Source organism: Habropoda laboriosa, unplaced genomic scaffold (assembly GCF_001263275.1).
Source record: "Habropoda laboriosa isolate 0110345459 unplaced genomic scaffold, ASM126327v1 scaffold24, whole genome shotgun sequence".
Classification (NCBI taxonomy): domain Eukaryota; kingdom Metazoa; phylum Arthropoda; class Insecta; order Hymenoptera; family Apidae; genus Habropoda; species Habropoda laboriosa.
Window position 1 is genome coordinate 69,376 of NW_017100128.1, and position 15,814 is coordinate 85,189.

The window sequence follows — 15,814 nt, forward strand, 5'->3', positions numbered from 1 at the left end:
CGATAAGTCACAGGAGTAATATATAAATTAACACAAATTTGCAATCAGTAACATATCACTTTTTGTTTCCATATTTATGAACGTATTACTGTCATAGATTTTCAAGTATACAGTACCTTCCCATAAATTACACCGTTAAATTTCAGTTACCATGTAAATGATATTACACGTTTAATTCATGACAATTTCTGAATGATTTAATTATCGTGATAACATGTTTCCAATTTATGTAGCTTTTAACCCCTTAATGTTCATGCCCGTGTCTCACACAGGCACAACCAGTCCTACAATAAGTACAATTTTGTCCAATCATTTTCTTTCATTTTCCATATTACGTTATTCTCTTTGTTATGGCAAAAACGTAAGTTGCAGCATAATAAGCAATGAAAAATTTATTTCTATACGCCTAAGAAATAATTCAAAAAAAAAAAATTGAACTGATTATTTTTGGCACATCGAGTTGGAAAAAATGTGTTAGTCTAGAGGAAGTTCTCTACGTTACCGACGCTCGGGCGCCCAGATGGTCTGCGACGTCTCGTGGAACGCCTCGGTTGACTATTCAATTGTTCCTGGAGAGAGTCGTGCGTTGCACGTTTTATATTTTGTGTAATGGAAACTTTTTTGCAATAAATGTTTGTGTTTGTGTTATCACCGTACAACTGCGTCTTGCTACTTTTCTCCGCACTTAAACCTCGCGTTTAACAAAATGTGAGCGTTAAGGGCGTTCGTATAGACAGCTTCGAAATTGTAGATAAGGTGTCTCCTCTGTTAAAAGTTTCATTAAAAATGTTCCAATGCCTTAAAATTGGTAATCTACTTGTTCATAGAAAGTTTGGAATTATTGGGTATTCTAAGAAAACTCGAAAACCTTAAAAAATCATCAATACGCTGTTATATTATTATTATTTTATCGTTATTGTTTCAATATCGATCATTTAAATTTAAACAAACGTTGGTAAAAAGGTGTCAAATCTGCCGGAGCGCGTTTTAACCCCCTAACCTACAACAACGTGTCAGACTCGTGGCAGAAATTCTGGTCAAAGTATGAGAGAAATAGTTATATTAGTGTGAAAAATTCATTGTAACCCTAACTTTCGTTTTAATTCGTGAGACTGAGGATTAGTAAACGTAATTGATCTATAACAGTTTAGCTTTTGTTACCTGATAACGGTAAAACAGTAAATTACTGACGCTTAGATGCATTGTCAGAAAAGAAATCATAGGTCAAGGGGTTAATTAATAAAATTTGGTTTTGGCTGAATTATTACAGTTTATAATTTCATATACGAATCCGTTGTTGAAATAATAATTGGAATAATAATTGAAAACAGGTGCATAATAGGTGCTATCCGAATTCCTAGTTCGACCAATTGCAGAAGTAACTGGAATATTGGAAAAGGTTCCTAGCCTGTCACAAACCCCTGATTGGAGATAGTAGAGGTCACAAGAAACTGACCCCCTCTATAATTTCTCAGCTGGTTGCTGATTGAACCAGAAGGTCTCGGCTTTTGTCTCGCAAGATCGAACGATTTCCGTTTCCACCATGTTTTCGCTTAAAGTTATTTCCTCCTTTTCTTTTTCCACCCACTCTATCGGAGATAGAGGACAGAAACTAAAGTATATCCGCACAGCAATGTGAAAAACGCACATTTTTACATGATATTGCCAAAACGACACATTTCTCAATTATTGTGCATTCTTCAAGTGAACTTTCAAGACTTGATAATATAAAAAGTAAAAAATAGTTCATGGTAATAAGAATAAAGTAAATTAAATTGTATTTTACAATTTCGTTCCACCTTTCACTTTTAGATTTTCTTAACGCGAATAAAATTATTTTATTGCTATCAAGATTTTGCAGTTTTGATATCTCCATATTTATGAATCATTTTCTTAATTTGCATGTAGCGTCAACTCCTTTACAGGAGCGACGTTTCGGTTTGGTTCCCGTAAGTCGTAAAGCGAAGTCGTAAAATCAGTCAGGTGACAAAATATACGTAATTCGAGGGAGATGAGGAGCTCGAGAGATTCGTTCAAGGCCGTTTCATGTCAATTCCAGAATTGGTCTCTCCGTTATACAGTTTATTTGAAAGATTTGTTTGCGCCCTAAGTTATAATAATAGGTTAGGGAGAAAGTCTTTTTACAAATTAAGGTATAGTTGAAACACATTTTTGAAATTGTTTACAAATCTTTTATCAAACTAAATACGTGCCATTTTGATCAATGACCTTTTGCCATTTTTCGGGTAAAACCATTATTCCATCTGTGTAGAACTTGGGAGGTTTCTGGGCGAAAAACCGAGACAGGTGATTTTCGCAGGCTTCTTTTCAAAAGGGAGTTCTGCAGAGACCGAAATAGGTGGTAGTCCGACGGTGCAAGGTCAGGATTTTCCAGCAAAGCTCTCTTAATTTTTGCCGAGTTGTTAAAAACGTGTGCGGCCTGGCGTTGTCCTGATGAAAGACGATGCCCTTTCTGTTGATCAATTCTGGTCGCTTTTCCTGAATTGACTGCTTCAATCGTATTAATTGTTCGCAATTGTGGCGGCACACAGAATTAAACTGCAAATTAGTTCTATCAGGTAAGAAGTGTGTCGCGACAAAAAAAAAAAGGCCAGCAAACGCCGAACGCAGCGGTTGGTGTTTACGTACCGCGCAACTTCGTTTTTGTAAACGTCTACGGCCGACGAACTCGGGCTAGACAGTTTTTCGCACAGGGCATCGACCTAGCTGTGTTGGGTCGACTGCCGATTACGACAAGTAAACATCACCAACCGTCCGCGAGGAATCATCCTCGTCGCTCCGGCGATAATGAACTCGCGGGGTCAAGGATGTGCCCCCCACGAAAAGTCAGGCGAGGCAATATAAAAGCGGTAGGTCGCGGCGGAAAGGGACAGTCGGTTAAAACGACACCGAGACGCTGATTATAATAGAAATCTCCGAATAAAGAATACAGACAACGCATACAACCTAACCCGTTACTTACACAGCAATAAAGATTAGAATCTATAAAAAAAAAAAAAAGTCGACGAAACCAATTTGCTGCTGTTTGTCTCGATACCGCATTTTCTCTATAAACACGACAAATTTTATTAGTTGCCTGTGCAGCGTTTTTTCCCTGTTTAAAATAAAAGAGCAAAATGTGTCGAAAATGTCCTTGATGTTCACTCATCTTTAAATTGCAGCAATAGCGCTCAAATCCACTATAAATCAGTTTTAAAACGACACATAACTTAATATGTGAAAACCAACGGAATGTTGAAATTTGACTAAACCTCAATCTGCCGTCGATTTGTAAAAGGACTTTTTCCCCAACCCAATAGTTACTTTAGTTTAGTTGTAATAGAATTACTATTGAGCAAGAGGCGACGGAGACTTAGTGCTGCATACCTTAAATGGAATATTGCAAGCTGAAATTTTGCATATCAATTCACGAATGACAGATGGTCCTGGACGCAGCTACATCAATCGATGTCGCCGCTTAATGCTTAACTCAGACGGACCACTTTAGAACCGCATCATAACCACCAAACCGTGGTTGCTCGGGGGAGGTCATGAATTAATATGGAAACGCATGATAGTATAGTCCGGGCTACGATATATCGAGGTTGTAAATTAAACTTTTAAGAATCGGCAGGGATTGATGTTGCGGCACCCAGGACTGTACCAAAAGCCTTGGAAACATCTTCCCCGAGTAGAGGAATGAACACTATTGTGTAGATATATTGACACTAAATGAAAGATTTCTTGGTATTGTTATAATGCGGTGAAATGAATTATTCCTCGGACTTGTACTTTTCACGATCACTAACTTAGATATGTTTATTTTTCGATTACACACTTAATAGCTAGACGACACGAAGTTTCTCGGATCTTCAGCTGCGCGTCGCGTAACGAAATGCTTAACTTTTCTCTCCTGAATCGAATTATAGAATGGCTTGTCGGGGCCCTTTCGAGGGTCCTTTTATTAGATTTCTGTAAGGGTGACGTGTGACGTGTCATAGGGATGCATCACTGATGATCCATGATGCGTCTTCGGTGACGCGTTCCAACCAGGATTCGCATGAGGCATCGTACAATTAGGCAAATAATGTGCCTCATAACAGTACTGTGATGCTCGGTTTTGCCTCAATTTCTCGAAACTGAGGGCAGGTATTGGGGGTAACACTTAAATCCGAGTAATTAAAGATCGACGTTGTGTAGAAAACAAACTTTATTCAAACTGCGGATGACAATACAGAGAATGACTCGAGGATGGAAAAATAGAGCTATTTAAGGGTTTGAGGAAGATGAACTTTGGGTTATCACTCTGTAGGAGAGTTAGAAGGTGAAGAGTCCAGCGTGAGTAATGGTGATAGTTGGTGACTATTTAGTTGTGGATACAGATAAGATTTAGACTAAGGCTAAGAAAGAACATACTTGAGCGTATAACAGTACGCTCCTGACCATAGTTTCAAGTCCTTCGCGGATCATATTTGGGTGTATTCGTTTGTCCCGGTAGTAGTAGTACGAAGCGAGAAGTCCCTAAAGTAACCTAGATCTTATAGCACCTTTGTGACATCCCGCTAGGTGGTTAGGTCTGGTAGAGAAGGCCTAGCCCAGCGCTGCTCGCCAGGCTATGAAGGCTGCCCACCTTTACCTTGTCTATGTCGCTGGGGCATAGGAACATTTTGCCCCAGGCTTTGTATCTTTTTAGAACTAGGGCAGGACAGTGGCATAAAAAATGTATGCTGTCTTCCCTTTCTTCTCCACAAAGCCGGCAGTTTGCTTGCTCGGCGAGTTCGAGGTCGTATAGATGGGCCTGAAGGGTCGCATGACCTGTAAGGAATCCTATGCAGGTTCTCATCCTTGTTTTATTCATAGCCAGGAGATCTCTGGTTCTTCTGGCTAGTGGTTGCTACATCAGGAGTTTCGCCTGGCGGCAGCCTTTTTCCTTCATCCAGGAGGTCGGGTGTTGCCGTTCCAGGTCCTGCTTGATGTATTTTTTCTCTATGACGAAAGGGACGCCGACTGTCTGGTTTCCGGGGCTCTCAAAGGTGCCCAGTTGTGCCAGACCGTCGGTCACCTCGTTTCCTTACACTCCTTGATGACCTGGAGTTCATACTAAAGTGATTCTATTTAGCTCGCTAAGTTGTGTTAGTGCTTATGCAAGCGGACGATTCCGTGCTGGTCTTTGCAAGGGCTTCTATAGCTGCTCTGCTATCAGAGCAGATGCAGATTTTCTTGTTCTTTATTCCTAAGGAAGTCTGAGGTTTAGCATTTGTCCCGGTAACTGAAACATGTTTACTTTAATGCCCGATCGATTTTATGCCTGACAACTAACTGTCGAAGTAATTAGAATAAAGTAGAAACGAAGTTTCTTTTGACGCAGAATTGTTTATAGAAGAAATTCATAAAAAAAGAAATTTATTTTTGATCATTATAAAATAAATAAAAAGTTTGTCATCATACATTCTCAACGAATAATAAGGTAAATTAAACTGGCTCTCGTTTTTACTTTCTATTATAGGATGAACCTAAAAAATTCAGTTTCTGTAGTATAGAATGACCCAACAGTTATAAAGAAACGAAATTTTGAGGAGTTTGGAGGGGAAGGGACGAATATAAAATTTTAGCTTTGGGCATTTATTAGTTTCCGAGGTATTAATAAAAACCCCAAACGCCAATACCCTTTTTTTAAGGGTTGGGTTGGGTTTGGGTTTGGGTTAAGGTTGGGGCTATTTTTCTAAATGATCAACCCCAACGCTGTAACTTTAAAGAAAAAGAGAATTTTGGATTTTTTGAAGTTACAGTAACCGATTGGACACCCTGTAGATACTGAGGCTGATAGTTTAGTACTGTGTCATCGGCTATTCAACGATGTCGACGACGATGACTGAACAGCTAAGACGGTTGTGTTAATTCCGTCTAAATACGTCTGTGATAGGCAGAATTCAATGTACCGTACCGGAAGTTTTTTAATAATACCTCAGAAACTAATAAATACTCGAAGTTAAAATTTGATATTGACTCTCACCCTCCCCCAGCTCCACAAAATTTCGTTTCATTACAACGGTTGGGTCATACCGTACTATGTCCCTTCGACGTAATAATAAAAACAACAGTGTTTCCTCTTCGAAGTTCATTTTGGTACTATGCTCGCGGTATGGTTTTTGACTTCAAGCAACCACTAAAAAGCGACGCGTGAGTGGTGAATTCTACCGATAGCCTAACCACACAATAACTGTAAAACGAATTGTATAAAATTGTTAAGCCTAATGCTTCAATTTACGACCTTTGTTTAACCAACAGGGGTTTATGGCACGGATTCCAAGCGACGTTACTTTTGAGAAGTTTTTCTACAAGTTTTTTGATAACAATAGCCTATTCAAGCCAGAGGGCAAATCCGGCTTATAACCTGATGGCCGCGGAAATTCTCCACTTCTGCGGGCCACATGGTAAGCCAGTACTTTCCTCTGCACGCTCAGTAACGGTAAACATGCCATAAACCCGTAAAGTCGACGTCTCGGCAAAATCGCCACGCGGGGCTGATACCCCCGTTTGGGACCGCCTCTCCCTCTCCGCCTACACCCCCACTCTGCGGACCACGGGGGAGTGCACGAGGGCCTAAGAGGGCGGCTCTAGGAGGTGAAAGGCCCATGATTCACCAACAAGGTAAACTCCCCATTTTGGCGAATAGAGATATATACAGCCAGTTCACGACATTCGGGCAGATTCTAATATACTTAGAAACAATCGACACCACTTTGAGCGCTCTAACACGCAATATTCGACATCTTGATCCACCAGTGCGGTCCAGTCCGCAATAATCGACATCACAAATAAAGCGCGATCACCATCGCGACAATAAGTAGTTGGCACATACACGTGCAATAATTACCAACGCCAACCCGACCTTCCAACCAACAAGAAGCGCGGGAAGCTGCGTTAACAACCTTGTTATATCGCTTCGACAAACTATACCGGCAGCCGGTGACCCAACGTGATCGCGATTTCGAATGTTCTAGATGGATCTGACCACGGAGTGGAGGAAGTGGGAGGTGCCTTTTGGGATTTACCCTAAATGGAGCCTTTATCCTGGGAGTACGGGACTTACGCTAGAACTTTCATCGCAATACGAAGCAGATAAAGGTATTTTTTAAGTAATATTTTTTTATTTTCACTCCCATTTTAATGGCAGAACTCTGCGGCATTCACCTGTAGTCAAAACTACCGACTTCGTTTTAAAAATTGCTTTAAAAACTGTTTCTAAATATTCTACTCTAAATTGTGATTTAAATTTGAATGTTGATATAAATTTGCAAATTCTGATTTAAATTGCAAATACAAATGTAAAGATGGCAACAAACATATTTTCTAATTATTCCTATTAACCTGTTATACACACTATGCGTGTGTGAAATTTAGAAATTTTACTCGCACTCTTCTGAATACGTTAGTAACCATAGATAAAAAACAAATTTTAACCAAATTGCAGAGCTCTTATTGGCTATTGCTCGTTAAATTGAAAACAGTTAAAACAAAAACGTACGTAATAATAATAATACAATTGTTAGCTAGAGCTGCCATTATACCTAGCTTATTTATAATTAAACTATTGAGGATCTTTAATTTGCTAATAAAGATTGACTCAATCGACTGCAGAGAAAAAAAACGTTTATTGATATAAATGTAATACAAAACAACGGAGGCGAAAACCCTAGTGAAAAACAGGTACTCAGTTCGGGGTTGTCGCACTGTTATGCCGCAGCTTAACAGGGACTTCAAAAATTTCAGTATTCCATTCACAAAAATAACTCTTTTTATTTCAAAGATCAACTCAAAACCAAAATCAATAAACTGAAGTGACAACTTTTGAAAAACTGACGCGCGGCCTGAAGATGGCCTTCCTCGCATAGTATAAGGGGTGGTGGAAATTCGTGTTTATCCTAACAGCACGACTGCTTAAAATGCGGAGAAGCATTTGTTATATACTTGGATCGGAACCACGGTCAGCGGACCCATGGCTTTTATGGCCCGGCCTGGGCCTACGTTAAGCACAGAAACTCGCAGTAGAAAAATTCAAAATATAATCTATTCCCAATATAAACCATTTAAATAGCAGAGGTGAAATGTGAAAATGATTAATGGTGAGAACAAGAATTCGAAGTTAGAGGTTTACTACTAGAATCGGGGTTTAAGAGTAATTGTTAGACAGATTAAGGAGGAAGGATTTCAGTGCATATTTCAACGAGGAGAAACAAGGAAGAGAGCAGATTTCAAGTGGGACTAGATTGAAGTAGCGAGCGGAAGTAATATATACATACCTACGGTTACTCCCAAAGGTATTCGGTCATTATAAAGGGTTGTCCAATAATAGCGATAAAATTTTGAATTGCGATAAAACGGTGCTGGTGCTCGTTGTTTTATCTCCAAGTACATTCGATGGCATTAAACGCGAAATACAATATCATTTAAATGACCATCACGATTGCGTTTGGTGGGGCGAATACGACAAACCCAATTTTCGATAACTCTGGCACATAAATCAGGTTGTATCTCATTAATAACACGAATGATATTTGCTTTGAGATCGACAACGAATAAACGAGAGACTTAACGTGGCCCCGCAAGAAAATGTCTAATGGAGTCGAGTCGCGAGTTGACAGTTGCATTTCTCGAAATAATCCTATCATTGAACTTCGATCTCGGTAAAACGATAGTTTCAGCTGAAGTGTGGCACGAGTATCATCCACGATAACTTGTCAAGCACTGTTGAATACAAGTGTCAGATGACTCTGACAATTCAAGGACAAACATGGCGGCTGTGATTATTCAAAGTTCTATCACATTTATTGGAACACACTTTGTAAGCTTGTGTTTTTAATGACGTATTTCGGTTGATTATAAGAGTTTGTTGGAGAATATAATTTCTGTAAGTTGGTATGTGTGATTAGGCGAGTGAAAAGAGTTCGGTTAGAAGGTTCCACGTGCATAGAAAACCGAAGGGAATTTTTTATTTAATTCAATTACACTGTTGCATAATTTAGTTACCACACATTTGTCAGTTTTTCTTTTCTATTATTATTAGAATAAATTTAATGTTAATTATTATATACAAAAGAGGAAGACTACTTGAACTACTGTGCACAGAACGAAAGTTCCAACAAGGTTGATACTTTTTCGTTATGAAACGTCATTTACTATACTTTAGGATTACGCGTTGTTAGTTCAATGCATTTTTGTGCATGACATTGTAATACAAATTGATTGAAATTATGTCCAATTACTGTGTTACACAAATATTACATTTAGCAAAAATGAATCATGGGCATTATTCGTAGAATAATGTTCATATTATTCATATTCGTAATATTTTTAGTATTTTAACGCTAAACACTCTCTGGACCATATTGCCTGCAGAAACGGAGGGGGAAAAATAATATACACACAGCTTAAACAAACTCATTTGAATTTATACGTTTTTTAGGAAATAATTAACCGAGTGGACGGTACCAAAAAATAATTCCGACCAGTACGACTAAGATGCCTACGGAAAATACGACCGCTGTTAGATACCGCTCTAACCTTAACAAATATGTAAGATAGACACATTTCATATCCACCGCCTAGTAACCCCTAACAATTATCTTTTTACACAATTACTCATACGCCTTACTGTTATTTATCAACCCCGAGTCATACTCATCAAGCCCCAAGACCGTTGGACCTTTCCGTACTCCCACTACCCCAAGATAAGACCTACGGACCTTAACACGTTAAGCGCCATGTCAGTCACCGGTGACTGACACTACACTTTCCGTTCGGACGCGTCAGTCACTGTTGACTGACGATATACAATTTAAAAAATTATATTCTTCTATTGATAAATTTTAAATAATTTGGAGATCATAAAAGAAAGTACCTAAATATTACTTGTTACCAAAAAAAAAAAATTTTAATGAGTATTATTAAAACACATGCAGTCTTATCGCAAACTTACACAGATCTCCGGCCGCCAGCATATCGGTGAATCGGATATCGCGGGCTAAACGGGAAGGAAGACAAAAGAGGCTTGTTCGGTGAAGACCGAACGGCTCTATACGTATAGAAACTAAGTGCTTTAGAACTTATAAGATTTCGTGTACAAAATTTAGTAAAATAAAATTATTATTTTTTTATTTCAATTACTAAACATCGTAATCTAACACCGCAAAGAGTTAAATATCTCGAATATTTTTGCCTACACTGTATTTAACAGTTGTTTCGTTAGTGTCCAAATATTTTCAAGAGTAACTGTATATTCGAAGGAGAAGCAAACCATGGTACAGCGATGCAATGGAATTGATAAATGAGCCACTCAGAAGCCAAAATGACAAACTCCACATTTTGAAACTCTTCCAATTTCAGTATCAAAGCACATGCTTGGTGCTTAATTCTTCGTAAATAAAAAAAAAAATATAGTAAATTGAATTCGACAGAGTTAGTCACTTTAGCTTCTGAGTGGCTCAAGTAAGATCGAGGCCTAGTGTCGTGATGTGAGTTTGTACATACAGTTCAAACTTTCTGCAAAGTAGGAAGTAGGATAGAGCGTCGGATTAAAGAATTTTGTGAACTAGATAACAGAGGTGTGGGATCCGTGTGTACGTGACATGGGTTACTATTTAGAATCGTGCAAGAGTGATACGGTCGAACTTACGAAATAAGAAGAACAAGCGTTGACAGGAATTTTGCATGCATTGGATCCTGGACGAGACGACAAACATCTTACTACAAAGTAAGATCAGATGCATAGACGTGTCTGCATCTCATCGTGCATCAGATGATATCAAGATTGGACGAGTAATTGAGAGATACGGAGTTTTTGGTAACCGGATAAGATATCACGCAGAAGGTAAAGTAACTGTTTAGTCGTCCTATTAGATTTACGGCGTTTTCCAGGCACGGGTCTGGAAATTATTCGGTCCTTCGCAGCAGTTGTAAATTTGGGAGGCTATCGAGCACTTTAACGTTTATTTAGAAGTTCGATGCTTTTCTTCTCGTGGCGCTCGTCCACATCTGTTTGTTATATTTTAACTTCTCGGGTTTTTGGTCTCCACTTTGGTATGCTTTTGTTAGCGACGAAGCGCTGCCCAGACTTATTACCTGCTGCGTTTATTGCTTCGAGACACGCGACTTTCCGCGCGCGTCACTCAAGAGTGCGGACGACACCTGAGAGTGACCGTTGACTTGGGGGCGTCCTTTAGTTCGTTCTTTGTTTAATAGTTTGCCAATCGCGTATAGTCAACCACCTCCCTTGTCGAAGTCGAAATTGTAATAACCAATCCGCATGTCTCACCCCCGCCAAATGTATCCTGGCCGAGGTATCTTCGAGCTTTTCCTCGAAATCAGAATCCATTCGGCTAGCAACAAGCAACGTTGAAATCTTCCGGAAACCAAACACGAGCAAATTAGTTAGCCTCCCGATACACGGGAGTGGTCCTTCGAATTGTAATTAGTCGGCACAAGCGTGCAAATTCAGCAAAACTCGGAAGATCGCAAGATCACCGCGAGTACAGTAACCTTACACGAATATGAGCACGTTCGAGGTTTTTAATTCTGATTTAGAAGGAAAGGAGTGATTGAAGAGAGAGAGGGAAGTACCAGCTAACAGGAGACAGGATTCAGAAGGATTGGACCAATTGTGAATCTCTATAAGATCAGATTCTATGTTAGCAGCAGCTTCAGAAGCATTCTCAGGATGGAAGGAGAATTCCAGGATGGAATTGTGTATCATCAACATGCACATACAGGGTGTCCCGTAACTCTTGGAAGATCCGGAAATGGGGGGTTACTGGGGTGACTCTGAACAACTTTTTCCTTTTCCAAAATGTAGTTTGAAGCTTCGTTTTCGAATTATTAACGAAAAACACTGGCCAATCACAGCGCCCGTAGAGCCCGCGCTCAGGGACGTGGGATGAAATTTTCAGCGTGGGTATCATTGACATAGATCTACAAAACGTATTTTTAAAATTTTCATTACGAGCTCAGATATAAAAGTTGTAAAAACGACCTTCGCTATTTTCTTCGCGATTCCGACTAATTGCAGTTTTTTCAAAAATTTATACAAACGTCGGAATGACGGTAAAAAATCATTTCTCTAAGCCTTATAAAAATAGCGGTGCAAAGTCACATTTTTTTGACAGCGATCGGTAACCGAGAAGTCACGCGTACGCGTCATTCACGATAGCGCGCGGGTGAATCTCTGTTCGCCCGTCCCTGAGCGCGGGCACTACAGGCGCTGTGATTGGCCAGTGTTTTTCGTTAATAATTCGAAAACGAAGCGTCAAACTACATTTTGGAAAAGGAAAAAGTTGTTCAGAGTCACCCCAGCAACCCCCCATTTCCGGATCTTCGAAGAGTTACGGGACACCCTGTATATTATAGTTACTCGAATTAATATTTGGACACTCTTTGGAACAGTGTAACTTTTTTAAAATTGTACCAAGTGACTTGAGTTTTTTTGAGAAGTTAGAAGGATTAGTTTGCTAGGTAACGCGTATAAGAAATTTTGAGAAACTTGCAATATCTGGGAATCGCCAAGAAAATAGTTAAAGTCACTTTTTACAACTTTTCTATCTGATTCTGTAATGAAAATTTAAAACACACGTTTCGTAGATTTATGTCAATTATACACATGCTGAAAATTTCATCGAAAATCGTAGTTTCTCACGACTTTCGGCCTATAACTGTAATAAATCTAAAGATTCTTACATCTTTCGACGCCTGTCACTTGTTTCTCCATCTATTATTTCGATGAAATTTTCAGCATGTGTATAATTGACATAAATCTAAGCTCTGGTAAAAAATAGAACCCCCTATAACGCGGGAAGTATAATACAAATTAAGTTCCACCGACATCGCTTTTTGGGTCAAATTTAATTAACCTAAAAATTCAAAAATTCCAAATTCAGAATTTGTGTGTTCTTTTTTCTTTTTGATCGCTTTATACGGGGTCCTACTGTGTTTCAAATGATTAGAAAGAAGAGTTTGCAAATAGTAAACAGAGTGTTTCTTACCTGAAGCTGGTTTGGCTCAAGTGTCGTACAACTTTGTCTATGCTGTTGCTGAAATTTCGGTTGATATGGTTCCAACATTCTGATCTTCCCCCATCGATTGAAGAATAATGCGATTGCTGCAGCCCAAAGGAGCAGAACCAAAATGACTATCAATGCTTCTTCGGCCCTGACGATAACTGTACTTGGTCCCGGAATACCTATGACCATATTATTTTACGTTACCTTAGGTTATACACGCCATAATAAAAGGATATTTCATTTTAATTAATAGTATTCTAAATTTCAATCGTTTCAACTTAAGGGGGTCTTCTAGTGTGACGGCCGTTTTTTTAGGCCTTCTTTGCTAATTTATTACAGAAGTACGGTAACAGTTATTAACATGAGCTTTATTCCTATGTATTTACGTGTCCTTGAAGAATCATTACAAATTTTTTTTTGTTGAAAAATAATTAAATACAGCTGCTGTGGAACACGTCAAACAGGAGCAAGAAAAAAAAAGTAGGTCCATGGTTGCCATGATTTGAGCTGTTCTGCTTATCAGAAATAAAAAAATCCAATTGATTCTTATTTAGTATGCATGTCGCTATGGTCGGTAGTAGAATAAAAGAAAAATATTGAAAATTTAAAAAATGGCGGCACTTTGAATACGAAGTATCGACTTTTTGCTTATCAAAAATAAAAAGATCCAATTGATTCTTATTTAGTATGCATGTCGCTATGGTCGGTAGTAGAATAAAAGAAAAATATTGAAAATTAAAAAAATGGCGGCACTTTGAATACGAAGTATCGATTTTTTCGACTTTTTTTCGTCTTTCAGAGGCTCCAAAAATCAGAAAAATGTATATTTTGGCATAATTCTACTACCGACCATAGCCACACATGTTCCGAAGACATGTACAAAATTTGAGTTCGATTGGTTCAATAGTTTTTGCCAGATCGTGGCAAACATTTCATAAAACATGGTTCCGAGAAAAACGCGTTTAAAGTTTTCAGTGCAATTTACATTCTCCCTATCGCCGGCCTTTGATGTGTCACACTAAACGAGCTATAACTTCGTTATTTTATTGAATACAACTATAAAACTTCAGGAGTACATTCTTAAAGAGTTGTACCTTCGATATATGCAAAAAAATAAAATTCGATTTTTTGAAACCGTCACACTAGAAAACCCCCTTAACCACTCTAAACCCTTCAAACGCTTCAACTTGCAAAGAAAAACGTTGTTCCAATTTAATTTTCTAATTTGTTTCTCATATAAAATTTTTATGGAAGTGTAGTTTACCACATGTACACTTCCCTTATAAATTCTAACAATTGAAAGCAACTATATGTTTCTATTTATTGATCATTAAATGTGCACACGACAATAAATAAGTTTTTCAAAATTTTTTACCCAAAGGAAATAGTCCTAATTTAATGTTTTCCAACTTGTGGATTCAAGGACCCCCCCCGTGAATGTTAGGGTTAAAATATTGTAATATCATAAAATTTTCGCCTCTGCCTACGTAGTCCTAAGGTGTGCAGGAAGAATGCGATAAAACAGAAAATTAGAAACACGAACCAGGCCCTTTTGCGAGGGACCTCAACAATGCACGCGAGGTCTATCGATACGTCGGATGTTTTTAGGACGAGAAACCCAATAGCCGCGTGCTTGTGTGGTGGGAGAAAGAGAAGGAGTGGAAGGGAGAGTCTTCGTAGCGGATACTGATGTGTCATACATATACGAGCCGCTCATTTGCCAAATCGATTGACTCCATAAAACAAAAACTAGAGAAAATTGACGAAGTTATACAGTCATTTAATGGTGTTAAGCATAATTATTAAGGACATTTATTTCAAATATAAAAAGATAAGCATCAATCGAGTGCTTTGACACTAAAATTGGAAAAAATTGAAAAAGTCGAGTTAATCACTTTGGCCTGTGAACGGCTTATATGGAGAAGGCAGAGTGTTATGGGTGTTGTTGTTTTCGGTGTCGTATAGGGAAGAGTGAATCGTAGAGATTCGTATTGCCAAACTACTAGAGGTTAGTAGTTTTTCGCGGTTTTCAACAAACCTACTGCGCCGATTCTCGTTTTCTCTACGGCGTTCTATTCTGCTATGCATTCTGCACGACGGCGTCCAATTTTCGAACTACGATGGTCGGGGCAAATACCGAGAATTAAAAATTTCGACGTTAAAAATAATTCCTACAACTAAAAGTGTCCAACGAAATCTTACCCTTTTTTGATCCCAAATACAACGGTGTGCTTGGTTTTTCAATAGCTCATACGGTTACCGAGTTACTGGTAAAAGACGCGAATGGACACGTATAACGTCGCGCTTGGGGTTAGTAGTTTTTCGCGGTTTTCACCAAACTTGTATACTTATTTGATTGTTAGAAGTTTCATAGTGTGGCGGATACGTCACTGCCAACAAGCCCTTACCGAACCTTGTTCTATTCTTCTACGCGAACGTTCTCTTTTCCAACTCCTTCAGATTTTAGTTTCCGTTCTTTTGTCTCTCCCCGGGTTAAGACTTGCCTTCGTCCTCGAGTAGCCTAAGAAGCGCACATGTGGCATCCAGGTTCGTACGAGGACGTTCCGTTTCCACCACTTTCTCCACTTCTATCTTTATCTATCGCTACTCCTGTCTCCCTGTCCTAACAATATAAAAACCCAGTACGCCTACACCTCCGGTCAGTTTTTCCTTTGCCAACCATCGAGACGGACCCGCCGAACCGCTGCCGCCGGGACAATTAACAAAGTAAACGATTGTATTTTCTGGACCAATTGTACGCC

The 15,814-nt window shown here is 38.9% G+C and overlaps 1 protein-coding gene across 1 annotated transcript in view; it reads right to left on the minus strand.

Annotated features, from left to right (window-relative positions):
- Positions 1-15,814, minus strand: part of LOC108578916 — a 125,603-nt gene that overhangs the window by 23,115 nt on the left and 86,674 nt on the right. Inside the window, exon 5 of the mRNA XM_017942368.1 lies at positions 13,035-13,231. Coding sequence (XP_017797857.1) covers positions 13,035-13,231 — 197 coding nt within the window. The remainder of the gene's footprint in view (positions 1-13,034; positions 13,232-15,814) is intronic.